Here is a 26,586-nt window from a genome sequence, read left to right on the forward strand (position 1 = left end):
GCCTGTCCTCGAATGTTCTGATGTCCTGAGAAGTGTGTCCATGATGTGGTTGGTCTCTCCATTTTAGAAATCACTGCATTTGCAGGCTTCCTGTTGCGTTTGCTGGGCTTTCATGTGGTTGAATTCTTCCATCACCAGTCGAATGAGAGCATCATACTCCTGTGGGGAGTGATGCTGGGACATGGAAGCCTGCCATGAGTGGGGCCACATCTCTGTGTTTGTAGTTCTGTCTTGACACCAGCCAGGTGACAACAGCCTGTCTGAGGACCTGAAGGGGTTTTGTGTCTTTGATCTTAGCTACTCGAAGACCAAGGCGGAAGTCCACCACTGCTTCCCCCCTGACCACCCAGCAAACTCTGATGGGTAACTAGCAAAACATCTTCTTGGTTCCTTCCCTCCTCTCTCTCTTGCTCTCCATCACACCTCCCATCCCAATCCACCTGGCACCCTTGTCATCTTCCATGGAGAGTATGAAGACTTTTTGGTGCAGCTTGGCTTGCTGAAGCACTCACCACTATGGTTCTGTGGTCCTGTTGTTTGATCCCATGCTTTTTCCATTGCTGATGAGCATTCCTGTGAGGACTGAGGGACAGCTTGCACAGAGAATACATCATCTCACCTTGCCTTTAGCTACCTTTCTCCTGCTTCTTTATGTTTTGGTACCTTGTCTTCCTTCCTCCTGACATGTTCAAAGCCAACAGCTTTTGTAGCAGACAAACTCCCTCTGGGCTGGCACAAGAGGACAGCACTGCAGTTCAGCTGCCCACTAGGATTTCCTGATCCAAGAGTATAGCCACTGGTTGCTTTACTACTGACTTTCTATGAGCCTGATGGCATCTGCCCACACCTTTACATTGCCATCACCAGGAAGTGGGAGTATTCTGCTCTATTGCTACTTTTGAGGTCACATTAAGATTTTAGGAATGATGCCTCTTTGCAGCCTTGTGTGAATACCAGCATGTTTCTTCAAGGTTCAAATCAGCTGTATGCAAAAAGCCGTATTTACTGAAGGCCTTGGATATGGCAAGTGGTGTCATTGGGGGGAGATGCTGCTGCTGGCTTCTTTCATATAGGCAAGTGTGCAGGAGCAATGCTGTGTCCTGGCAGTATGCTGTGGCCCATGAGGTAACAAATAAATACATGAGCCTGTAGGTTAAGCCTACAGACCTGAAGTTAAGTGCAAGTTCAAAGTGTAATGAAACATATCCAATGTCATGGGATGTTTTGTGACATTATGGACTTGCAGCAGTCTTGCCTGCATATCAGCTATGTTATGCACTTGAGGGTTCTTTCAAGGGAAGCTCCATTTCTTGTGTTGCATTTCTTCAAGGGTTTGACTTTCCTTACTTGATTGTATAATGTAGAAATCAAATATATGTATTATAATAGAACATAAACATTTGATGGTGTTAAGGACTTCTTTATCTCTTTCCTTATCTGGTAATGTTATCTGGATCATTTCTTCGTTCTTCTATTTTTGCCCATTTTTTTTTTAATTGGCTATGTTTCAATATCATCATCTCATGAATTTGCTTTCTCTGTGCCCCTCTTTACCCAGTGTTCTTGAGCCTTTACAGCCTGACAGTGCTTCTAACCTCACAGGAGTGTTTTCCCATTCTCTTTGTTGCATTCCATTTCATTTTTTGCAGCATGCTTGTGTGGTTTTACACATCTTTGCCTATTAACAGCTTTCTGGGTTTATTTTTCTCCTTTTTCAGGAAACATTTTGATGTATCTTCAGTTCATTATTATTTGGACACTAACCCATCCCATCCCTAATTGCAGATGATGCTGTGGTGTGATGGTTCCTGTAGCTTCCAAATAATAAGCCACCATTTTTCTTTCAGCATCACATGATTTTCTTCATGTTACTTCAACTCCCCAAACCTCTACATCTGCAGTTATGCCAGAGCAAGAGACTGGTAAATGGCATTTGTTTTATTTAAAATCCTTATCTTTCTTGATGTCTAAGTAGCACTATTCCAATGGTTCCAATTTCTCCTGGCTTTTTAATGCTGCTTGCAGTAGTCTCTCATTTATACTTGGAGGCCTTTTGTTATTTGTAATAGTTGCCAGTGTCCAGCCATTCTAGTCTCAGTTGAATGATCCTAATGGGATCTGGATCTTTCAGGGTACTTTGGTATTACTGAAGGGTAGTAGAGAGGAAGGGTAAGGCAGAACACAGCAGATGAGAGGAAGTTGTTGAACTCTGTTGATTTTGGGAGTGTCAGCATCACAATTATCCTCAAGGAAGGAATGTCACAACAGTGAAGCAGATGTTAATATTTTTTATCATCTGGAGATTCGTTTATTACAGCAAACCCCTGTTAATTGCTAACCTTTGGTCAGTGTTCTTTAAGTTTCTCATCCCAAATAAACTGAGAAAAGCCTTGGCTCTTCTCTGTCACAGAATTCACACTAAACACAAACATTATGCAGCTATTACTGCTCCATGGGTGGTGCTGACAGTTACCCTGCCTCTGCACAAATGCAATATTTTTGTGTCCTTTTAAAGCTGAGAACTCTGTTGTTTCCAAGGTCATTCCAGTCTAATCAAACTATCTTCATTAGATGGAAGTCTTTAGCAGGTAGTCAAGTGTGACTCTACCTCTCTCTGCAGCTTGTTCTCTCAGAACTCTTACAGCCTCCTGTCTTGATGTAAAGAATCAGGCAACTTTGATTCCTTACAACTCGTCCTCCAATGTTAATTAGTTGTGAGGGTTTGCAACATGAAGAACTCTCTGCCTGCAGAAATAGGCCATATTTCTTTCATGTTTTTTAAGCATCTTTCAAGCAAACTTGAGTGCTTTAGCAATGAGGCCATGTAGCCATTTTTGTGCTGATGGAGCATCACCTATCTATGGAGTTTCTATGAGGGTTGTATTAGTTGCAACTACTGCAGGATAATGTCCTGCAGATTGGGTCACTGAGACACAAGGTATTGGCAGCAGAAGGGATGTATTAGCCTATATAGAGACCCTTCAGGGGTTGTGAACCAGGGTTGCTTGTACTGCTGTGACAAGACTCAGTGTGTGTGTATCTCAAGATCATTTCCCTGTCTGACTGTAGCAACCCAGAGACTGCACCCGGAGCCCACCACAACTGCTTCAGCGGAAACCAAGAGGCCTGTGAAGGGTAAATAGCCAGGGGTTCCGTTCCTCTGATGATCACTTGGGCAATGCTTTTCTCTACAGCCATCAGCCTGTCCTCGAATGTTCTGATGTCCTGAGAAGTGTGTCCATGATGTGGTTGGTCTCTCCATTTTAGAAATCACTGCATTTGCAGGCTTCCTGTTGCATTTGCTGGGCTTTCATGTGGTTGATTTCTTCCATCACCAGTTGAATGAGAGCATCATGCTCCTATGGGGAGTGATGCTGGGACATGGAAGCCTGCCATGAGTGGGGCCACATCTCTGTGTTTGTAGTTCTGTCTTGACACCAGCCAGGTGACAACAGCCTGTCTGAGGACCTGAAGGGGATTTTTGTCTTTGATCTTAGCTACTCGAAGACCAAGGCGGAAGTCCACCACTGCTTCCCCCCTGACCACCCAGCAAACTCTGATGGGTAACTAGCAAAACATCTTCTTGGTTCCTTCCCTCCTCTCTCTCTTGCTCTCCATCACACCTCCCATCCCAATCCACCTGGCACCCTTGTCATCTTCCGTGGAGAGTATGAAGACTTTTTGGTGCAGCTTGGCTTGCTGAAGCACTCACCACTATGGTTCTGTGGTCCTGTTGTTTGATCCCATGCTTTTTCCATTGCTGATGAGCGTTCCTGTGAGGACTGAGGAACAGCTTGCACAGAGAATACATCATCTCACCTTGCCTTTAGCTACCTTTCTCCTGCTTCTTTATGTTTTGGTACCTTGTCTTCCTTCCTCCTGACATGTTCAAAGCCAACAGCTTTTGTAGCAGACAAACTCCCTCTGGGCTGGCACAAGAGGACAGCACTGCAGTTGAACTGCCCACCAGGATTTCCTGGTCCAAGGGTGTTGCCACTGATAGCTTCACCACTGACTTTCTAGGAGGCTGGAAGCATCTGCCCACACCTTTACATTGCCATCACCAGGAAGTGGGAGTATTCTGCTCCACTGCTACTTTTGAGGTCACATTAAGGTTTTAGGAATGATGCCTCTTTGCAGCCTTGGGTGAATACCAGCATGTTTCTTCAAGGTTCAAATCAGCTGTATGCAAAAAGCCGTATTTACTGAAGGCCTTGGATATGGCAAGTGGTGTCATTGGGGGGAGATGCTGCTGCTACTGGCTTCTTTCACATAGGCAAGTGTGCAGGAGCAATGCTGTGTCCTGGCAGTATGCTTTGGCCCATGAGGTAACAAAGCAATTCATGAGCATGTAGGGTAAGCCTACAGACCTGAAGTTGAGTGCAAGTTCAAAATGTAATGAAAAGTATTCAATGTCATAGGATGTTTTGTGACTTTATGCTCTTGCAGTAGTCTGCCTGCATATCACCTAAGATATCTTATGCACTTGAGGGTCTTTTCAAGGGAAGCTCCATGTCTTGTCCTGCATTTCTTCAAGGGTTTGACTTTCCTTTCTTGATTGTATAATGTAGAAATCAAATATATGTATTATAATAGAACACAAACATTTGATGATGTTAAGGACTTCTTCCTATCTTTCCTTATCTGATAATGTTATGTGGATCATTTCTTTGTTCTTCTATTTTTGCACATTTTTTTTTAATTGGCTATATTTCAATATCATCATCTCATGAATTTGCTTTCTCTGTGCCCCTCTATACCCAGCGTTCTTGAGCCTTTACAGCCTGACAGTGCTTCTAAACTCATGGAAATGTTTTCCTATTCTCTTTGTTGCATTCCATTTCAATTTTTACAGCATGCTTGTGTGGTTTTACACATCTCTGCCTATTAACAGCTTTCTGGGTTTATTTTTCTCCTTCTTCAGGAAACATTTAGATGTATCTTCAGTTCATTGTTATTTGGACACTAACCCATCCCATCCCTAATTGCAGATGATGCTGTGGTGTGATGGTTCTTGTACCTTCCAAATAATAAGCCACCATTTTTCTTACAGCATCACATGATTTTCTTCACGTTACTTCAACTCCCCAAACCTCTACATCTGCAGTTATGCCAGAGCAAGAGACTGGTAAATGGCATTTGTTTTATTTAAAATCCTTATCTTTCTTGATATCTAAGTAGTGCTATTCCAATGGTTCTGATTTCTCCTGGTGTTTTAAGCTCCTTGCAGTGGGCTTTCATTTCTACTTGGAGGCCTTCTGTTGTTTGTAATAGTTGCCAGTGTCCAGCCATTCTAGTCTCAGTTGAATGATCCTAAAGGGATCTGGATCTTTCAGGGTACTTTGATATTACTGAAGGGTAGTGGGGAGGAACGTTGGGGCAGAACACAGCAGATGAGAGGAAGTTGTTGAACTCTGTTGATTTTGGGAGTGTCAGCATCACAATTATCCTCAAGGGAAGGAATGTGACAACAGTGAAGCAGATGTTAATATTTTTTGTCATCTGGAGATTAGTTTATTACAGCAAACCCCTGTTAATTGCTAACCTTTGGTCAGTGTTCTTTAAGTTTCTCATCCCAAATAAACTGAGAAAAGCCTTGGCTCTTCTCTGTCACAGAATTCACACTAAACACAAACATTATGCAGCTATTACTGCTCCATGGGTGGTGCTGACAGTTACCCTGCCTCTGCACAAATGCAATATTTTTGTGTCCTTTTAAAGTTGAGAACTCTGTTGTTTCCAAGGTCATTCCAGTCCAATCAAATGATCTTCATTAGATGGAAGTCTTTAGCAGGTAGACAAGTGTGACTCTACTGCTCTCTGCAGCTTGTTCTCTCAGAACTCTTACAGCCTCCTCTCTTGATGTAAAGAATCAGGCAACTTTGATTCCTTACAACTCGTCCTCCAATGTTAATTAGTTGTGAGGGTTCGCAATATGAAGAACTCCCTGCCTGCAGAAATAGGCCATATTTCTTTCATGTTTTTTAAGCATCTTTCAAGCAAACTTGAGTGCTTTAGCAATGAGGCCATGTAGCCATTTTTGTGCTAACAGAGCATCACTTATCTATGGAGTTTCTGTGAGGGTTGTATTAGTTGCAACTACTGCAGGATAATCTCCTGCAGATTGGGTCACTGACACACAAGGTATTGGCAGCAGAAGGGATGTATTAGCCTATATAGAGACCCTTCAAGTGTTGTGAACCAGGGTTGTTTGTACTGCTGTGACAAGACTCAGTGTATGTGTGTATCTCAAGATCATTTCCCTGTCTGACTGTAGCAACCCAGAGACTGCACCCGGAGCCCACCTCAACTGCTTCAGTGGAAACCAAGAGGCCTGTGAAGGGTAAATAGCCAGGGATTCCCTTCCTCTGATGATCACCTGGGCAATGTTTTTCTCTGCAGCCATCAGCCTGTCCTCGGATGTTCTGATGTCCTGAGAAGTGTGTCCATGATGTGGTTGGTCTCTCCATTTTAGAAATCACTGCATTTGCAGGCTTCCTGCTGCCTTTGCTGGGCTTTCATGTGGTTGATTTCTTCCATCACCAGTTGAATGAGAGCATCATGCTCCTGTGGGGAGTGATGCTGGGAAGCCTGCCATGAGTGGGGCCACATCTCTGTGTTTGTAGTTCTGTCTTGACACCAGCCAGGTGACAACAGCCTGTCTGAGGACCTGAAGGGGGTTTTTGTCTTTGATCTTAGCTACTCGAAGACCAAGGCGGAAGTCCACCACTGCTTCCCCCCTGACCACCCAGCAAACTCTGATGGGTAACTAGCAAAACATCTTCTTGGTTCCTTCCCTCCTCTCTCTCTTGCTCTCCATCACACCTCCCATCCCAATCCACCTGGCACCCTTGTCATCTTCCATGGAGAGTATGAAGACTTTTTGGTGCAGCTTGGCTTGCTGAAGCACTCACCACTATGGTTCTGTGGTCCTGTTGTTTGATCCCATGCTTTTTCCATTGCTGACGAGCGTTCCTGTGAGGACTGAGGGACAGGTTGCACAGAGAATACATCATCTCACCTTGCCTTTAGCTACCTTTCTCCTGCTTCTTTATGTTTTGGTACCTTGTCTTCCTTCCTCCTGACATGTTCAAAGCCAACAGCTTTTGTAGCAGACAAACTCCCTCTGGGCTGGCACAAGAGGACAGCACTGCAGTTCAGCTGCCCACCAGGATTTCCTGGTCCAAGGGTGTTGCCACTGATAGCTTCACCACTGACTTTCTAGGAGGCTGGAAGCATCTGCCCACACCTTTACATTGCCATCACCTGGAAGTGGGAGTATTCTACTCCAGTGCTATGTTTGAGTTTACATTAAGATTTTTAGGAATGATGCCTCTTTGCAGCCTTGGGTGAATACCAGCATGTTTCTTCAAGGTTCAAATCAGCTGTATGCAAAAAGCCGTATTTACTGAATTCCTTGGATATGGCAAGTGGTGTCATTGGGGTGAGATGCTGCTGCTGCTGGCTTCTTTCATATAGGCAAGTGTGCAGGAGCAATGCTGTGTCCTGGCAGCATGCTTTGGCCCATGAGGTAACAAAGCAATACATGAGCACGTAGGGTAAGCCTACAGACCTGAAGTTGAGTGCAAGTTCGAAGTGTAATGAAACATATCCAATGTCATGGGATGTTTTGTGACATTATGGACTTGCAGCAGTCTTGCCTGCATATCAGCTATGTTATGCACTTGAGGGTCTTTTCAAGGGAAGCTCCATTTCTTGTGTTGCATTTCTTCAAGGATTTGACTTTCCTTTCTTGATTTTACAATACAATATAAACATAGAATAGTACATAAATATTTGATGGTGTTAAAGACTTCTTTATCTCTTTCCTTATCTGGTAATGTTATCTAGACCGTTTCTTCGTTCTTCTACTTTTGCCCATTTTTTTTTAATTGGCTATATTTCAATATCATCATCTCATGAATTTGCTTTCTCTGTGCCCCTCTTTACCCAGTGTTCTTGAGCCTTTACAGCCTGATAGTGCTTCTAACCTCACAGGAGTGTTTTCCCATTCTCTTTGTTGCATTCCACTTCATTTTTTGCAGCATGCTTGTGTGGTTTTATACATCTTTACCTATTAACAGCTTTCTGGGTATATTTTTCTCCTTTTTCAGGAAACATTTTGATGTATTTTCAGTTCATTATTATTTGGAGACTAACCCATCCCATCCCTAATTGCAGATGATGCTGTGGTGTGATGGTTCCTGTACCTTCCAAATAATAAGCCACCATTTTTCTTTCAGCATCACATGATTTTCCTCTTGTTACTTCAACTCCCCAAACCTCTACATCTGCAGTTATGCCAGAGCAAGAGACTGGTAAATGGCATTTGTTTTATTTCCAATCCTTGATCTTTCTTGATGTCTAAGTGGTTCTATTCCAATGGTTCTGATTTCTCCTGGTGTTTTAAGCTCCTTGCAGTGGGCTTTCATTTCTGCTTGGAGGCATTCTGTTGTTTGTAATAGTTCCCAGTGTCCAGCCATTCTAGTCTCAGTTGAATGATCCTAATGGGATCTGGATCTTTCAGGGTACTTTGGTATTACTGAAGGGTAGTGGGGAGGAAGGGTGGGGCACAACACAGCAGATGAGAGGAAGTTGTTGAACTCTGTTGATTTTGGGAGTGTCAGCATCACAATTATCCTCAAGGATGGAATGTCACAACAGTAAAGCTGATGTGACAAAATGATTGTTAGTATTTTTTGTCATCTGGAGATTAGTTTATTACAGCAAACCCCTGTTAATTGTTAACCTTTGGTCAGTGTTCTTTAAGTTTCTCATCCCAAATAAACTGAGAAAAGCCTTGGCTCTTCTCTGTCACAGAATTCACACTAAACACAAACATTATGCAGCTATTACTGCTCCATGGGTGGTGCTGACAGTTACCCTGCCTCTGCACAAATGCAATATTTTTGTGTCCTTTTAAAGTTGAGAACTCTGTTGTTTCCAAGGTCATTCCTGTCTAATCAAACTATCTTCATTAGATGGAAGTCTTTAGCAGGTAGACAAGTGTGACTCTACTGCTCTCTGCAGCTTGTTCTCTCAGAACTCTTACAGCCTCCTGTCTTGATGTAAAGAATCAGGCAACTTTGATTTCTTACAACTCGTCCTCCAATGTTAATTAGTTGTGAGGGCTCGCAATATGAAGAACTCCCTGCCTGCAGAAATAGGCCATATTTCTTTCATGTTTTTTAAGCATCTTTCAAGCAAACTTGAGTGCTTTAGCAATGAGGCCATTTAGCCATTTTTGTGCTAATAGAGCATCACCTATCCATGGAGTTTCTGTGAGGGTTGTATTAGTTGCAACTACTGCAGGATAATGTCCTGCAGATTGGGTCACTGAGACACAACGTATTGGCAGCAGAAGGGATGTATTAGCCTATATAGAGACCCCTCAAGTGTTGTGAACCAGAGTTGTGTGTGTGTATCTCAAGATCATTTCCCTGTCTGACTGTAGCAACCCAGAGACTGCACCCGGAGCCCACCTCAACTGCTTCAGTGGAAACCAAGAGGCCTGTGAAGGGTAAATAGCCAGGGGTTCCCTTCCTCTGATGATCTCTTGGGCAATGCTTTTCTCTGCAGCCATCAGCCTGTCCTCGGATGTTCTGATGTCCTGAGAAGTGTGTCCATGATGTGGTTGGTCTCTCCATTTTAGAAATCACTGCATTTGCAGGCTTCCTGTTGCCTTTGCTGGGCTTTCATGTGGTTGATTTCTTCCATCACCAGTTGAATGAGAGCATCATGCTCCTGTGGGGAGTGATGCTGGGAAGCCTGCCATGAGTGGGGCCACATCTCTGTGTTTGTAGTTGTCTTGACACCAGCCAGGTGACAACAGCCTGTCTGAGGACCTGAAGGGGGTTTTTGTCTTTGATCTTAGCTACTCGAAGACCAAGGCGGAAGTCCACCACTGCTTCCCCCCTGACCACTCAGCAAACTCTGATGGGTAACTAGCCAAATATCTTCTTGGTTCCTTCTCTCCTCTCTCTCTTCCTCTCCATCACACCTCCCATCCCAATCCACCTGGCACCCTTGTCATCTTCCATGGAGAGTATGAAGACTTTCTGGTGCAGCTTGGCTTGCTGAAGCACTCACCACTACGGTTCTGTGGTCCTGTTGTTTGATCCCATGCTTTTTCCATTGCTGATGAGCGTTCCTGTGAGGACTGAGGAACAGCTTGCACAGAGAATACATCATCTCACCTTGCCCTTAGCTACCTTTCTCCTGCTTCTTTATGTTTTGGTACCTTGTCTTCCTTCCTCCTGACATGTTCAAAGCCAACAGCTTTTGTAGCAGACAAACTCCCTCTGGGCTGGCACAAGAGGACAGCACTGCAGTTCAGCTGCCCACCAGGATTTCCTGGTCCAAGGGTGTTGCCACTGATAGCTTCACCACTGACTTTCTAGGAGGCTGGAAGCATCTGCCCACACCTTTACATTGCCATCACCGGGAAGTGGGAGTATTCTGCTCCAGTGCTATGTTTGAGTTTACATTAAGATTTTTAGGAATGATGCCTCTTTGCAGCCTTGGGTGAATACCAGCATGTTTCTTCAAGGTTCAAATCAGCTGTATGCAAAAAGCCATATTTACTGAATTCCTTGGATATGGCAAGTGGTGTCATTGGGTGGAGATGCTGCTGCTGCTGGTTTCTTTCATATAGGCAAGTGTGCAGGAGCAATGCTGTGTCCTGGCAGTATGCTTTGGCCCATGAGGTAACAAAGCAATACATGAGCATGTAGGTTAAGCCTACAGACCTGAAGCTGAGTGTAAGTTGAAAGTGTAATGAACCTTTTTAACCTTTCCATTAAGGTGCCATTTGATGGTGTCTCAGTCTCCATGGAAACTGATTCTGAAATACCGTTTTGTGTACTTCAGGGCCTTTTAAAAATGGTGATGCAATTCTTTCCTGTATCAATAATTTGAATGATCCTTTTACCTTATCTTCTGTTAAAAAAATTCTTTCTGTCTATCAGAAGTTGCACACCTTGCCTCTATTACCTCTGCTATTAATAGTGTATTCCTCTTGAGGTTTTTCTATGTCACGTATTATTCTGCAAGGCATAAACAAGTTTTTCTTTGCCTTTCACAATTTTTTACTTAGTTTTTTTGTTATTTTTTCTTATTCTTCCATTCTTTTGTTTGATGTCTATTAATCTTTCTTTGTATTCCATTCAACCACTTTGTCATTATCATCACCAGTGCTTCTTCACGCATTCACATACCAGTAAATCCATTCCATCCACATTGGAGGCTTTTTTCCTTTCTGAGCTCCCTGGTTCCTTAGAAATGGTTTGAAACCTTTTCAGTCTACAGATTGAGATGAGGCCAAAAAGAATTTGTTTTGTTTTATTTTCCAGCTTCAGTGGACTCTCATCATGTTACTTTCCCGTTCCAAACATCTGCATCTGCAGAAATATCAAAACCAGAGGCTGGTAAATTGTGTTTGTGATACTTGCATAACTTAGGATTGGATTTTTTGCATCAAGGATTTTACAGTTACAAGCTGTTTGGTCTAATTGCTTGGTGCTATGTGAATTTTATTTGCAGTATTTGGTAATTAAGCTACGTAACTCCTTCATAATGTCCTGTGGCATAGAATCAAACAAACAAATCCTCAGGAATCAACATTCATATGAGTGCTTTTAAATTGTTGGTTATAAAGACCACTAACTAAATGGAGTAATTATCAATTACAACATATATTTCTGATTTGGTCATTTACCCAGGTTCTATTTTTTTGGTTAGTAATACCATAAGGACTGTTTAGCAGTTTTCTCAGTTACTAGGTGGTTTGTTGGGACTGGGTTTGGGTTTGGGTTGTTTGTTTTGTTGGGGTTTTGTTTGTTTGGGGGTTTTTGTTTGTTTGGTTGGGTGTTTTGTTTTGTTTTGCTTTGTTTTTCCAAGTTATGTTACTATTTCACTTTGGAACTTCTCTTATTAGGGTCACAGCTATCCAAGATTAAAATCATGTTTATATAAAGATAGGTTTGTGCAAGAGATCAGAAGAAGAAACCTCCTAAACCTGACTATATTTCAGCAGTATTGCTTTGAATTTTCTCTCTCACCTTCTGGTTCCTTAGTATGTCATACACATTTTGTTAATTTATGTTATATCAATCACATGAACAATCACAATTTAATTAAAATGACAAGTTGCATGGTGTGTAAAACCTGTAACCCAAAATACTGCCATCTGTTAAACTGAAACAACCAAAATGTTTGCCACAGACAGACCTGCTTGTACTATTAACCTATATTTAATGTGTGGGGGTCTCTTTCTGCACCTGCAGGTGAATTCAAAAGCACAGTTTTTTTTGCTGTTACATCTGCACAAAGTATTTGGCTCCTGTAGGTTAGTCTGCTATTAGGGGATCTGCAGTTTCAGCCATGGTGTGTCTGTCAGGCACACGTGACTTTTTTTCAGCTGAGGTGCTCATTCCTTTTTAAGCTGGAAATTGTGGGAGTCTGTATTATAGTGGTGTTGGCATCTCTCAAAGCAATGTCAAACTATCTTACTTTTTATCATTTAAAAAAATTATTAGTATTTTTTTCCCCCTATCTCCATTTCTGCACCAACATCAATCTGTCTCTCAGGGTTATTTACATTTTTCTGCAGTTACGAGTTCAGCTGACCTGGAAAAATCCATGCTTTCCCTTTCCAGAACACCCCACGGGCTAACAACAACTATGGGTAATAGTAATGCATTAACCTTTCAATTCAATCACTTTGTCTTTTGATAACTATTTTGGAGATTCTGTTCATCTCAGATATTTTGGGTATCTGCCATACTTGTCTTCCACTGGAGTCATGCGTCATTATCAGTGTAGACAAAAGTACCCTTCTTCACATGTGCCAGGTCACCTTGTGCTTCCTGAGAAACCCACCTGACAGTGTTTCTGATGTGTCTCTCAAAAAGCCACTAGGGCTGTTTTGAGATATGTTAATGATAATGATAATGATAATGATAATGATAACTGCAGCAACAATACCAACAACATAATAATAATATATTTAATAATAACAATAAAAATGACAATATTGATGAAAATTATGATCATACTGTTGCTAAAATAATACTAATACTAACAAAAATAATGCCTAAAGCTTCAGAGGAATCTTTAAATTACATGGTGGTTTTCTCTCAAGCTTCATTCTTCTACTCTTATCTAGGTGGATGCACACGTTTATATGTTCTATATTGTTTATGCCAGCATAGTAAGATTGTTTCTCGCTATTTTCTTACTGTTCAGTGATTCCTGTATTTGGTTTATTCTTGTTTCAAATGTGTGCATAAGGATAATATCATATCACATCACATCACATCACATCACATCACATCACATCACATCACATCACATCATATCATATCATATCATATCATATCGTGTTAGAAATTCTTCTATCTTATGATGGTCACTGGAGGTGTTTAGGAAGAGACTGGATGGGGCACTTGCTGCCATGGTTTAGTTGATTAGATGGTGCTGGATGACAGGTTGGACTTGGTGATCTCAAAGGTCTTTTCCAACCTGGTTAATTCTATTCTATCCTATTCTATCCTATTCTATTCTATTCTATTCTATTCTATTCTATTCTATTCTATTCTATTCTATTCTATTCTATTCTATTCTATTCTATTCTATTCTATTCTATTTCATTCCATTCTATTCTATTCCATTTCATTCTATTCTATACTATACTACTCTATTCTATTCTATTCTATTCTATTCTATTCTATTCTTTTTATTGTTATTATTATCATCATCATCATCATGGAATCATTATCTTTATATCATATCTGAAGTCATGCTACCTTTGGCTGGCTGACACTTTAGCTTCATTTGTCATTTTAACCAGTAGTTTCCACTCTCATTATAAAATGGCACTGTTTTACTGTCATGGGAGGTTATGCTTATTGTGGGTGGACCTCTGCAATGTAGAATAGGCAAGTTATAAAATATAATATATAACATAAAAGATATAGTTTTTTCCTATAAGGCAAAAAACCAGCTATGTCTAGAATTAATAATCATAGATACTGTGACTTCTTTTTAATACTTTTTTTTTTATATATATAGTTTACAGTGGTATTCAACCTGTTCTTTCAAGCCCTGTGACACCTAGTAAACCTGAAACAGCAGATGCTGAGCCAGGTACAATAATCTCTAACCTCAGAACATGCTCTACAACTCACTGAAATGAGCACACCAGGAATCTTCAGTTTCAGTCCACATTAGGTTTAGAACCATAACATCTGAATTGTTAATTTAGATTGCAGTTCATGGTTGAAACTGGTAGTTTCTCATACTGAAAATGCATGTGACTACTCATAGCCACACCTTCAATGTTTTGACAAATATGCCACATGGATAATTAAGAAAACTCTTTATTGTCCAGTAGTGCTGAGGAAAATCCTGCAATGTATGCAGTAGAATGCACTCTCCTGCTGTAGCCTTCTTAAAAACACTAAGAGTGTATCTTGAACAGCATAAAATTGGTAAACAGTCACAGATGTTTTCTCTTTTTTTGACTGAAACCACAGTTGTATCAATAATTAGCTTTATACTACAAATTTTGTGTGGTTTTAACATCTGACTAACAAACTAAAAGTCATAAAGGTTCAAATATTCCACTTAAAATCCTACTTGGGAGTGGTTGAGATTGAGATCAGTTTCAGTGAAGGCAGCAGGAAATAAATGTCCATCATTTCTACACAACACAAATATGTTGGTTTATAGTCACTGAAGCTCTGTGTAGTTTGCATACTAAGCTGATAAATGTCCAAGCATTAGTGAAACAGTTGTTGTCCTTGTAAAAACAGAGTTGGTTTTGCTGATGAAGGAGGGGTGTCTTCCACCAGCTCTTTGCTCCCTCATGACTGTCACTGTTTCTTCCAACAGCAACAAGTGAATCCTCTCTGGAAATATTCACACCTAAAACTTCTCATCCTTTTCAGTGGCCAAGGGTAACATTAGGTAATGTTGTTTTCACCCAGTGAAAAACTCCATGTTTGTTTTAATCACTTCATCCCATATGACCTCATATCTTGCAGCACACCATTTCACGTGCTTAATCATTATTCTTTTCCCTGGTTTGAGAGTCCTGTTCTTCTGTTGCCATGAGACTTGATTCTTCTTGATATATCCTTGTATGAGAACATGGTTCAGGATGGTTTGTCTGTCCTCAGAAGAGTAAAACTTTCCTCTTGCATGAAAAACTCCATCTTTCTGTTATCAGAGTGCACTGTTTATATCTCACTTTCATGCACATGCATGTATTGTCTTTGATATGCAGAACTTTCATAGTGGAAATACTGTTTTGGAGGCATAGAATCTCTTTCTCACCAAGGCACAACATTTCAGTATCATCTCCATTCCACATGATTTCATCAGGCGGCTTTGACATTCCATACTAAGCTGATTCTTCCTCGAAATAGCCTTGTGGCATGTGCTGTTTGTTGTGGGAAACACTTGTTAAACAATTTTTAATTGCAAACTGAGCTCTTTCTTTCAGCTCCAAAAGAAATTCCACTTATTCCTTCTAAACCGAAGCCATCTGTTGCCCCAGAAGTACAGCACGCAAAACCTGGTAATTGTGTATACCGTTTTTAGAAGCTGGGATGCTGAGACATATGTTCACCAAACAAAACCTTCTAAAAAGGACAGGACCTATGCCATACATGAGCCTCTTGACTAACTCGTTCTAAAATCAGTCATTTGAAGTTGCCTAACAAAAAGAAGGAGAGTTGGAGGGAGCTGGGATTGTTTAGCTTGGAGAAGAGGAGGCTCAGGGGAGACCTTATTACTCTCTACAACTACCTGAAGGGAGGTTGTAGCCAGGAGGGGGTTGGTCTCTTCTTCCAGGCAACCAGCACCAGAACAAGAGGACACAGTCTCAAGTTGTGCCAGGAGAAGTTTAGGTCGAGGTGAGGAGAAAGCTCTTCACAGAGAGAGTTGTTAACATTGGAATGTGCTGCCCAGGGAGGTGGTGGAGTCACCATCACTGGAGGTGTTCAAGAGGGGATTGGACGTGGCACTTGGTGCCGTGGTTTAGTAGTCATGAGGTTTGTGGTGACAGTTTGGACTTGATGATCTTTGAGGTCTTTTCCAACCTTATTGATTCTATGATTCTATGATTCAGGCTATGTCTTTAAAATTTAGCTGCAGATTTTGAGCAGAAAAGTAGAAAAATAGACATGAATCACTATTGGGTGTACAAAGGAAAACAGAAGATTATTCTGAACAAATTCATTGGATAAATGTCTGGGATAAGAGAAGCCTAAGCTCATCAGTTCTCTGTTTTTAAAGGATTGGAGGGGATAAAAATCTTCTTGGTGGCACAGGGTCTTTTTGTACAAACACTATATATGATCATGTCTTCTGTAGTCTCTTTTGTCCTCATTTCCCACTTTCATGCAGATACACTATGGCAAAGGTGGCACCTTTGCTTGTCACAAGAGTTCATTGATTAAAAGTTCTATTCATCTAATCAATGAGTCCTCATGCAGGGAACTGAATGGAAAGGGTTGCCATTTTAGTGGAAATCAGACATCTTTCTCAGTGCAGAAGGGGAAGTTTCCAAATTCACAGGACATTCATTCTTTTGACCGTGGGATATTATTACCATGTTGTGTCTTTTTGTTTTCTGCTTTTGGATATAAAAAAAGAAAATTAAATAGATCTCTCTACTCATTTTCTTCTGATTTAAGATTAAGGGAGGTGAATTTGTCTCCTTTAATTATGCAAATACCGGACCAATAAATACAGCATGCATTATTAGAGCCCTAAAAATGTTTTTGTTCTCATATCTCGCAAACGAGCAGGTCAGGGGAAAGCAAGAATTGCCCTTTATGTCTTAGACATGTTTTACAATTAACTGCAGGCTCTGATTGAAGATTTTCAGCAAGATTTTGGCCTTTGGAATTTTCCTGTGGGTTCTCTAGTATTTGTTATGGACTACAGTCTCTGTTTCAAAGCCCTCATCCATCCTTTCTCACAGTTGTCCCATAACATAAATGTATTTGTTGATTGACTCAAACAATGGATTAAAAACGTCCCGAGATCATAAACACAGGGAAGGAGCCTTAGAAGAAATTTCTCACACATAACCATGAGCACCAAATTTAGTTGCATGCTTATCTAATCTATTTAAAAACAAGCTCCCTGAACTACTGGAATGATAACATTTTTGGCTTACTGTAGACACATCCACTCATCTGTTCTCCTACACTTGAATTTTTCTTTTCTAGCCCCTAAGCCACCACTTTTGGAGCCTGAAACAACTCAGACTGTTGAACAACCAAAGGCAACACTAGGTAATACATTTTTCTGTAGCTCTTGGTCACTCTCCTTTGCAGTCCAAGTCACAGTTTGTAGTCTGTTACTTCATCCCCATAGATTTTATTATAAATAATCAGTTTCTCTGAGAGAGGAAAAAAGTTAGGAAATTAGCATTCAGGAATAGATTTTTCTAAACTAAGAGAAAAAGAGCAAGTTGGGATTTTATTGACATGGTTTTACTAGTTCTATACTACACCAGTTCTACAGTGGGGATCAGAATTGTCTTCCATTTTGTTGGGAATTTTTCTACACCAACACACTTTTCTCTCAGAAAATCATCAGAGACCTACTGGAAAAAATACTGTAAGGCCAAGTGCATGGTTAAGCATTGTGGACATTAATCCCAGACCTCTCAGTGAAGAATTTCTTTGGCACTAGGTGAATGTGTTCATTTCTACTCTTCTTTTATAAATCTTTCTGCATGTCATTTTGGCTTGAGAAACACTCCTCAGTCACTTCATACATCTTATTTCACTTTTCTACCTATAAATGTCATATGCTTTTCCTTCTCTAAATGTTGTACGTGTCACATAGCACTGCTTTATACAAATTAACCAACTTACTGACTATGCTACCTGAATTTCACCTTAAACTTTACCTGATGTCAGATTAACAGTCATAGTCAGCTAATTACAGTTTCAGCCCATGCACCTCCAAAGCAAAACAAAATAATAACATATAGGACTGGTTGCTCTTCATTTTTTACCATCATTTACACGATGCTACTTCTATTTTGTTAACATAATCAAGTCACTACACTTATAAAGCAATTCCATCTTTCATTATTGATTCATGTTTTTCCAGCTGCCTACCAGCAATTTCCTTTACATATTTTATTCTGCATGTGGCTTTTAATGGCTTAAAATCAACCTGGAGTTCCAAAGGATAAAGACCATTATTATTCTTTTACCTCTTGGGTATCTTGCAAAAATGAATTTGCTAACATAATGAAAGGAACATTTTGATGTGATTTCACCTTAAACTTTACCTGATGTCAGATTAACAGTCAAGGTTAGCTAATTACAGTTTCAGCCCATGCACCTCCAAAGCAAACAAAAATAATAACATATAGGACTGGTTGCTCTTCATTTTTTACACGATGCCACTTCTATCTTATTAACAGAACTGAGTTATAAAGCAATTCCATCTTTTGTTATTGATTCAAGTTTTTCCAGTTGCCTACCAGCAATTTCCATACTGTGTTGAAAATTGAATGCAGTTTTGCATATTTTATTCTGCATGTCTTTTAATGGCTTAAAATCACCCTGGAGTTCAAAAGGATAAAGACCATTATTATTCTCTTACCTCGTGCGTATCTTGCAAAAATGAACTTGCTAACACAGTGAAAGGAACATTTTGATGTGATTGTAAGCTATGATTACATACTATAAATTTGCATACTGACTTCTACAGTGAAGAACCAGCAGACATTTTGCTGAGGTAGTGAAGACTTAGGAAGATTTTTGAAAAGCCTTCTTAGTGAATCCACTTTCACCATTTGCTTTTTTCTCCAGTAGGGATTCATTGCTTCGTTTCAGGCTTGAAGTATGTGATTTCTGTGTGACACAATGGAAAGGATAATCTTACAATCCGGTATATTTCTTTCAGCTCCTAAAGAAGCCAAACTCACACCACCTGCATCTAAACCTAGACCACCTACCAGACCCAAAAAGCCACGAAAAAAACCTGGTAACTAACTTCTACGGCAAATACTTGTTATAAATATCATACTATACTGTAGTTTATTGTGTGTGAAGTTCAGCACTTAATTGTCAGAAAGATGGGCACTGAGGGGAGTTGTGTTCTTTGGGAAGTATTTTTGCATTGAACCAAATAAATCTGAAGCAAAATAAGAAAACTTTTAAGTTCAGTAACCCAATCACCAAGTCATGTGGCCTGACATTGAACCAAATTGTTTTCCTGACTGCTTGTCATTTCAAGTTAAAATGTTCTCCAACTTAGTTGAGCACAAGATCTAGGAAATACAAAATCTCCTCTTTGGTGATGGTTACAGCATCTTGCATAGAACCACAGGATTTCCTTTGAGTTACCTAACACTGTGGAAATAAGTGAAATCCTGCTCTGGAATTTAGGAAAGGCACATTTTATGATGGCAAATGAACTTGCACCTTCCTACCAGGGTTAAATTAAGTGTATGGTATATGTCAGAAAACAAAAGGAACCTGGAATGTTTATTAACAAAAACATTAGTAATGTTACATGGTTTATAATGAAGCTAGAATGTTTAAAATTGCATAATTGTTTATTACTGAATTCTGAAAGAGATCAGGCAATATTATTACGTTCTTTCCAGATTCTCTGCAAATGATTTTTTCCCCTCATAAACAGACTGACTCTCCTCAGATCAAAAAATTCCTTGAGAAAGTTGTTAACTAAATGGCCTTTATGACTTGGAACTCTCTCAGAACGGTGCATAATTAGTTTCTTGTGGTGATTACAGCTCCTGCTATGTTTTTAGTGTAGGAAATCCTCTATTGTATTACCAGAACACTCACATTTGTCTCTGCTGTAGATGTATATATCTGAATGTAAATCTGAATCCTGCATGGACTTTTTTGAAATGAAAGAGATAAAACCCAACTCATTTAGAAATTTACACAGAATAGTTTTACACACTTGGACTGCCAAGATCAACACTGTTTATTGATGTTTCCCCAATGAGTGCCTATATCACAAGTTTCTATATAACTACAAAGAAGGTGGCTTGATCCTGAATTTGTCCATGTGCCTTTTGTTTGTCCTTTCCCTGTTGGTAATTTTGGTGATCAGACAGAAACCTGACAAATACTTTTAAATCATAATTAAGCTTGTAATGATCTTCCTGTGAGTAAGTATTTGTGTGTTTGGCATTTGTTCTGATGACATTCTTGTTCAGTAATTATTAGTTGAGTCATAAAATAAGCAGTGCTTGGAGATAACCTGGTTTTATTGGGTAGGTGGTAAAACAGACGAAGAGCAGGATCTCCTGTGCATTCCAGTGTCACTTGGGAATTTAGATTAAATTAGAAACTTATGTCTTGACAGTGTTTTTTACCTTTCCTTAACAGTGAGTCAAAATAATGAAGAATGTGTACCAAAGTGATGCTTGATTTATGTATTAATAACCAACTGTGGGGCAAGTAGAATTTCTGAAAGCTAATCTTGGCTCCCACTCTTAAGACCTTTGTATCATTTCTAGTGAAGGATTTGTATTTTTACAGTGGAGCAAAGGAAAAACTACTTCTGGGTTTTTTTTTCCCTCCCACCCAACCAACTGCACATTCTAGGGAAAGTTTACAGCTTTGTTTTCCTTGATATTTGGGCAATTGCATAAAAAGTTCTTATTGCCAGTGTGATCACATCCATTCATTGTGTTCACTTGTATTATCGTTAGCCAGTGGTCTCTCTGTCTAAACACACTAAATTCTCCATTTTTTGCAGAAAAAGGAAATTCTAATAAATTTTCCACCATGGATCAAACTGCCCTGCAACAGTTTCTTTTAGAGAAGTGCAAAAATAGCTCTTTATACTGAACCCTTCTTGTCTCCCTGTGGAAGCATCATAATCGCACTCTCCTGTGCTTCTAGTACAAAATGTTCCTCATGTGCATGCATTTCCAGAGGGGGGATGTTATACTTCTGCAAAATACCTGCACAACTGTTTTACCAACAAATGAACAGAACTTACCTGGTGTAGAAGGTGGTCTCAACCACCTACTATTTGTAAATTTGCAGTCTCAGTAGTGCAGGACTGAAATTAAGGCAAAGTAGTGTTAGATAGATTGGTCCATACATGTAGTTGGTCCTTTCACAGTCCTTTCTGTCCTATATCAGGACTATGAGGGCCCAGAAAGGACTTCTAAACATGTGGCTTCTGAAGTAGTCATAACAGACAAATGTGGCTTCTTAGTCTGTGAAAACTCTGCCTGATAACTCAATGTCTTTCTTACTGTTTACTTCAAAGTCACCTGGCTTCTTGATGCTTACAACCCAATAATTGTTCAGTAATACCAAGAGTAACTTTTACATCAAAATTCTCTTATTTTGCCTGGGAGGGATTTTAGAGACTCTGCTTTCAGGAAAAAAGAAGGTCAGAGGAAATTACAGGCATTTTATTTCCTGCCAATCTTCTTTTCCTCTCATCAGCTTTCTTAGAAGTCCATCTCCAAGCCCAACCTTTTCATTTTATCCAGAAAAGTCTATGTGAAATGTGAATTATACATCTATTAATTAAATACCAAAGTTTTTGTGGGCTGAGAAGAAATCGCTACCAGAGGGGCTCAAAACTTAACATCTTAAAGAAAGAAAACACCAGGCAGTATAGATAATAAACCACAAGCTGAGTAAACAAGTGAGGTAAAGTTTGAGGATTTGGATAAACACACTGATTGCTTAATGACTGTAGATATATTTAGGAATGAAAATTACTCCAGTGTTAAAGTCCTGTTAATATAGATAAAGTCCTACTGCCTTTGTCTTCCAAGTACTTCATAGTCATGGGGTCTGTGGTGACAGGTTGGACTTGATGATCTTTGAGGTCTCTTCCAACCTTGGTGATTCTGTGATTCTGTGATTTTTTTTTCAGAGTTTTTGGAGTTTTTTCCTGTCAAACCTAATTAACTACTCTGGATAGAGATGGAAGCTTTTTGACTTGACTTATCCTAGTATGCTGTAGCACTAGATAACATACTGAGATCTTCAACCCTACTCTCTGTCACTTTGCAATTATTTACACCTCAGATCTTTCACATCTCATCTATGTATCACTGTGGAAGAAACTCAGAAAATTCAATAGAAAGATTTAGCAAAGGGAAAAAAAAAAACAAAACCTATTTCTCTGGACCTTTATTCTTTCAGTTGTCTGCAGCAAGAAAAAAAAGGTCAGGAAAACAGGATGACTCATAAAGTATCTCTGCCAGAGGTGCTCCTGCAGCGTAAATGGACCTTTTATTTCCAAAGAGCAGCAAAAGTCACACAGGGTAGTAACTGTTGCTTAAGAACTTTCAGTGAATGTATTACTTACTAAGTGCTCTGTTTGAATAGTGATGAGGAGATGGACTTTTGGGAAGCAAGAGCTGCTGAACCCTACCAGGCATTGAGAAATAGATAGAGATGCACCTGTAATTCTCTTAAGAAACTCTTTTTATTCCAACAGCAACCACTCCAGCATCAGTCACTACTAGAAGTCTCTACATATATGAACATCCAAAGTCTGCAGAGGGTAATGATTACAAGTCATCTCTAGTCATTCATTTAGTCATTCATCTTTTCATTGGTCTCATGATCATATGTGCAGCTGGTAACACCATTTCCTCTAGGCATCTTGCTTACACAGGATATTATTTCAAAGGCAGCTGATTAAAAGCTTGAATGACACTGGGGGGGGGGGGGGGGGTGGGGGACGGGGAAGAGAGAAAGAATAAGAATAAGAATTATTGTAATAAAGATTTTAATGAAATATACTTAATGTAGAAATCGCATTGAAAACTACAAACTACTGAACAATTTGTGTAGAAAGGGGAGCTCTTTGTTTCACATAAGTTAATGTTGCTGGACCATTTCTCAAAGCTGTGAAAAATGTTGCATCTTTTCAATTGATCCATGGAAACTTGCGTTCAATTTAAGAAAAAATTAAGACATTCTAATTTTAGTGAGAGTAAATTTTGTATCAAGTAATACATGATAGTTACCATTTTGGATACAGTTTACTGATGTGCTTCATCAGTTCATCAGCTAAGAAAAAAGGTGTTCTCTGAAGTGAGTTCTGAAATAGATCAAATTCATAAGAGTCACTCTTTGCATTTACTCTGCACATTGTCCTTTAAGATGTTTTCAGAGGTTTAGCTTTGCTCTTCAAAACCTGGATGAAGCCAATTACATACATAACACTTTACAGGATGAGGATAGCTTTGCCTGTGCTTAAATTATGCGATTAAATGGAACCAATTAGTTTGGGTGCGAGAAATCACTTAGATTGATGGTTTACAACTGCAACAAGTTCTGCTTTATAAAGCACTCTCAAAACTCTTCTAATGACCTTGGTTTGCCAAGGTCAACATTGGATGACAATGTTTCCTTAGCATTCTTTTCTTTAGCTCTCTTTTCTTTGGCTTTTGGTTAAAATCTTAGAAGCTAATTTTGAGAAGAGGAGCATCCAAGTCTTTGGTTATCCCTTTCTTCAAAGGCTCTGTCTGCTTGTTTTGTTCATATCCAATAATATTTCATGCATGAAACCATAGCACCATAATTTCTTTCTGTAGTTATTCATTGCTACAAACTGAGGATCATTTCCTGGACTTCATTGCTTAATGAGAATCTGATTCTTCTGAGAAACAACATTTACTCTTAGTGTAAATACTGGCTCTTATAAACCAGTGTTTTTCCTGCATCAAAAATCACAATCAACACATTTGAAGCCAAAATCATCTGCTAAGACTGAAGCACCTCAATCCAAATCTGTTAGGGCACTTCTGTTGAAATTGTGTACTGTGAGTCTTGTAGAAAGTGAAATAGTGACAGAGCTTCAGCTTTTTTTTCCCCCAGAGGAGAGAATCCAAATTCCTTAAGAAAACAATTTACAGACCAAACAATTAATTTAATTTAGCTTTGAATCACTGATTAATTTTTATTTTCCTGAAGAACTCCCTGATTTGTCTAAGGCAACTTGGAATTAGAAATGTGTGGTTTATGGAAAAATCATTTGAATTTGAACTTTGAAAGTAACTGCTGAGCCTGAATGAAATGCAAAGAGAGATTTGTCATGGGCACATTAGAAAGATTAGTAACTAGGTTAAGTTTCCATATAGCATCTAGCCATCATTGACAGAAAGAAGTTAATATTGGTTGGTTTGGCTTTATTTATTGTAGCTCCCATCTTTAAAGCAGGCAGAAGTCTAAGAGAATTTGTGAGATAAGAGAGCACAGATTATAGAACAGTTCCTATTTTTAGGTCTGTATGTCTGTATATGTTACTTCTGTTGTTGCTGCCTTAAGAGGGGAAAATTTATCAATGAATATTTCATATATTTTCTATACTGCCAGAAATTTTTGATAAGTTATATCATTTTATAACTTAAGATTGTGATGTCTGTCTTTCTTCATTTTGTCCAATTTGGTATTGGTTTCAAGAAGGAAAAGGATGTGCTTTATTTTTATTGTGATCCAAATGATAATAGAGTATAATGAGGAAAAATTAAGAGGCTTCATCTAAGACAAGGGGGGTTTTTTGTAGCTGTACCCAAAGGCAGCTTTTCAATCCTCTGTTCACCTTAGAGGAAGAACTCAACTGATTTGTCATGATCAATGTGTTATTTCCAAGTAGTAGCAAGCAACATTTTGGAGACTCTTGACATTTTTCTGTATCTCTATGTTAATCTGTGTGGCTGGCTTGTTCTAAGGTTTACAGCTTTCTGTTAACATCTTTTTGCTTCTGTTGCCATCAGTTTAGCACAACTCTAATTTTTCTTATCGAATTGGTGCTATTAGGATGTTCAATTGTCAGTGGCTTAAAAAAGTAAAAGCCAATTCGAAGATATACATATTGTGGAGTATTTTTAGCACCTGCTTTTATACTTACCAAGGGAGTCATTGTACATTTTTTTAAAGTACTTTGCATACTTACTTTGTCACACCGTTTCTGTTGCAGTCTTGGAGCCTATTACACTTAGAATTGAACCACCAAGGTCAACAATAGGTAATGGTATTCGCTTGGCAAGGTGTCACATTTGTTTCCTCATCACAGAGCAGCACTAAAGCTAATCACCTGATGCTTTAGAATTGTTTCATTGAATGTCATTTTTCTTCTAGGTAACTCTCTTGCTTGGCATTCATGACATTTGGGCATATTGCTCTCTTCACAGTTGGAAAATTCTGCCCCCCTCCCTCACCTTTTTTTGTTTCCAGAAAATGATGCTGGCAGCTCTGAATCACTTCACTCATAATTATGCTTGTGTGTGCTTCTCCCCGCTTCATAATTAAAAAGAAATTAAAACTTGAGCTCAAAACTGACTACAATTCCACTCTCTTGCTTAGGTTGTCATAAACACAGGATGAGCATTACCTGACTTTCTTTCCTACTTCCTATACAGACCTTTTTTTCTCTGTTGCAGGTGTGAAGTTTCTGTGCTTGTGTGTTCAGCTTGATATCAGAGGCTAATTCCTGTGCAATTTAACCAACTTACCACCTCTACTTTCTCTTTCAGCTCCAAAGGAGACACAACGTGTTCCTTCTAAACCTAAAACTCCACCCAAACCTCATAGCCCACAAGCCAAAGATGGTAAACTACTTTATGTGATTATTTCTGTTACAGTTTACATTGAATTGAAACTTGTTTCTGAGCAGTTACTTAGTTGTGTAAGCCAGTTAAAACATAAAGGGGTTCTGTTCTGCAGTGTCTTCAGTGATCTATTTGCCATTTTCAGGAGGAACGTTCCCTAAGTGTTTTTCATCATGCAAAACCAGTGAATCTCTGCTACTTCATGGCAGTAGGATGAGAATATTTCTGCTAAACTCAGATTACAATGATAATGAAAGTATTATGACTAATTAAGTTGTACTATTTTTTCCCACCTTGCTTCCCACTGTTAGAATAAATACACTTCCCTCTTAAATCCCAGTTATTTCATTTCATAACATTATTATTTTCTCCATGAATGAGTAAATTACCCAGTGCATAGTCTCTATTTGTTTATAAATACTAATATTTATTAGCATTAATGATCATTGTGTCCAGTTCTGGGCCCCTCAATTTAAGATGAATATTGAGACACTTGAACGTGTCCAGAGAAGGGCAACAAGGCTGGGGAGAGGTCTCCAGCACAAGGCTATGAGGAGAGGCTGAAGGAGTCATGCAATACAGTACACTGTAATGTCCTTTAACAAGATAGCATCTGAAAAAAGAAGAGTAAAGTTGTCTCTGATTCCAATTGTTTATCATAGAATTGTTTTGGTTGGAAAATACCTCTAAGAACATCAAGTCCAACCATCAGCCTAACACCTCCAGAGCTGTTAATCCATGTCCCAAAGTGCCACGTCTACAGATCTTATGAACACCTCCAGGGATGTTGACCCGCCATGTCCCTAGTCAACCTATTATGATGTCTGTCCACTCATTCAGAAAAGGAGTTTTTCTTAATATCCAACCTGAACCAGATGCAGGCCAAACTACATTTGACCTACACCACAAAGTGAAGAGATTTGTGTCCCTAAAATCCCTTTTTCTGAATAAAGTAGTGATAAATATTTGATTATTTCATT

The 26,586-nt window shown here is 39.4% G+C and overlaps 1 protein-coding gene and 1 long non-coding RNA gene across 2 annotated transcripts in view; both read left to right on the forward strand.

Annotated features, from left to right (window-relative positions):
* The window catches only part of ABI3BP (ABI family member 3 binding protein), a 146,378-nt gene that overhangs the window by 69,813 nt on the left and 49,979 nt on the right, over positions 1–26,586 (forward strand). Inside the window, exons 17-26 of the mRNA XM_054163898.1 lie at positions 298–363; positions 8,244–8,318; positions 9,455–9,520; positions 9,875–9,940; positions 14,071–14,145; positions 14,893–14,967; positions 15,506–15,580; positions 17,241–17,306; positions 18,940–19,020; positions 25,532–25,606. Coding sequence (XP_054019873.1) covers positions 298–363; positions 8,244–8,318; positions 9,455–9,520; positions 9,875–9,940; positions 14,071–14,145; positions 14,893–14,967; positions 15,506–15,580; positions 17,241–17,306; positions 18,940–19,020; positions 25,532–25,606 — 720 coding nt within the window. The remainder of the gene's footprint in view (positions 1–297; positions 364–8,243; positions 8,319–9,454; positions 9,521–9,874; positions 9,941–14,070; positions 14,146–14,892; positions 14,968–15,505; positions 15,581–17,240; positions 17,307–18,939; positions 19,021–25,531; positions 25,607–26,586) is intronic.
* LOC128897381 (uncharacterized) lies at positions 5,079–6,749 on the forward strand. Its single transcript, XR_008462361.1, has 3 exons — positions 5,079–5,128; positions 6,278–6,343; positions 6,700–6,749. It is a non-coding gene; the product is annotated as an uncharacterized LOC128897381 (long non-coding RNA).

The sequence above is a fragment of the Dryobates pubescens genome, chromosome 8 (genome assembly GCF_014839835.1).
Source record: "Dryobates pubescens isolate bDryPub1 chromosome 8, bDryPub1.pri, whole genome shotgun sequence".
Lineage (NCBI taxonomy): Eukaryota > Metazoa > Chordata > Aves > Piciformes > Picidae > Dryobates > Dryobates pubescens.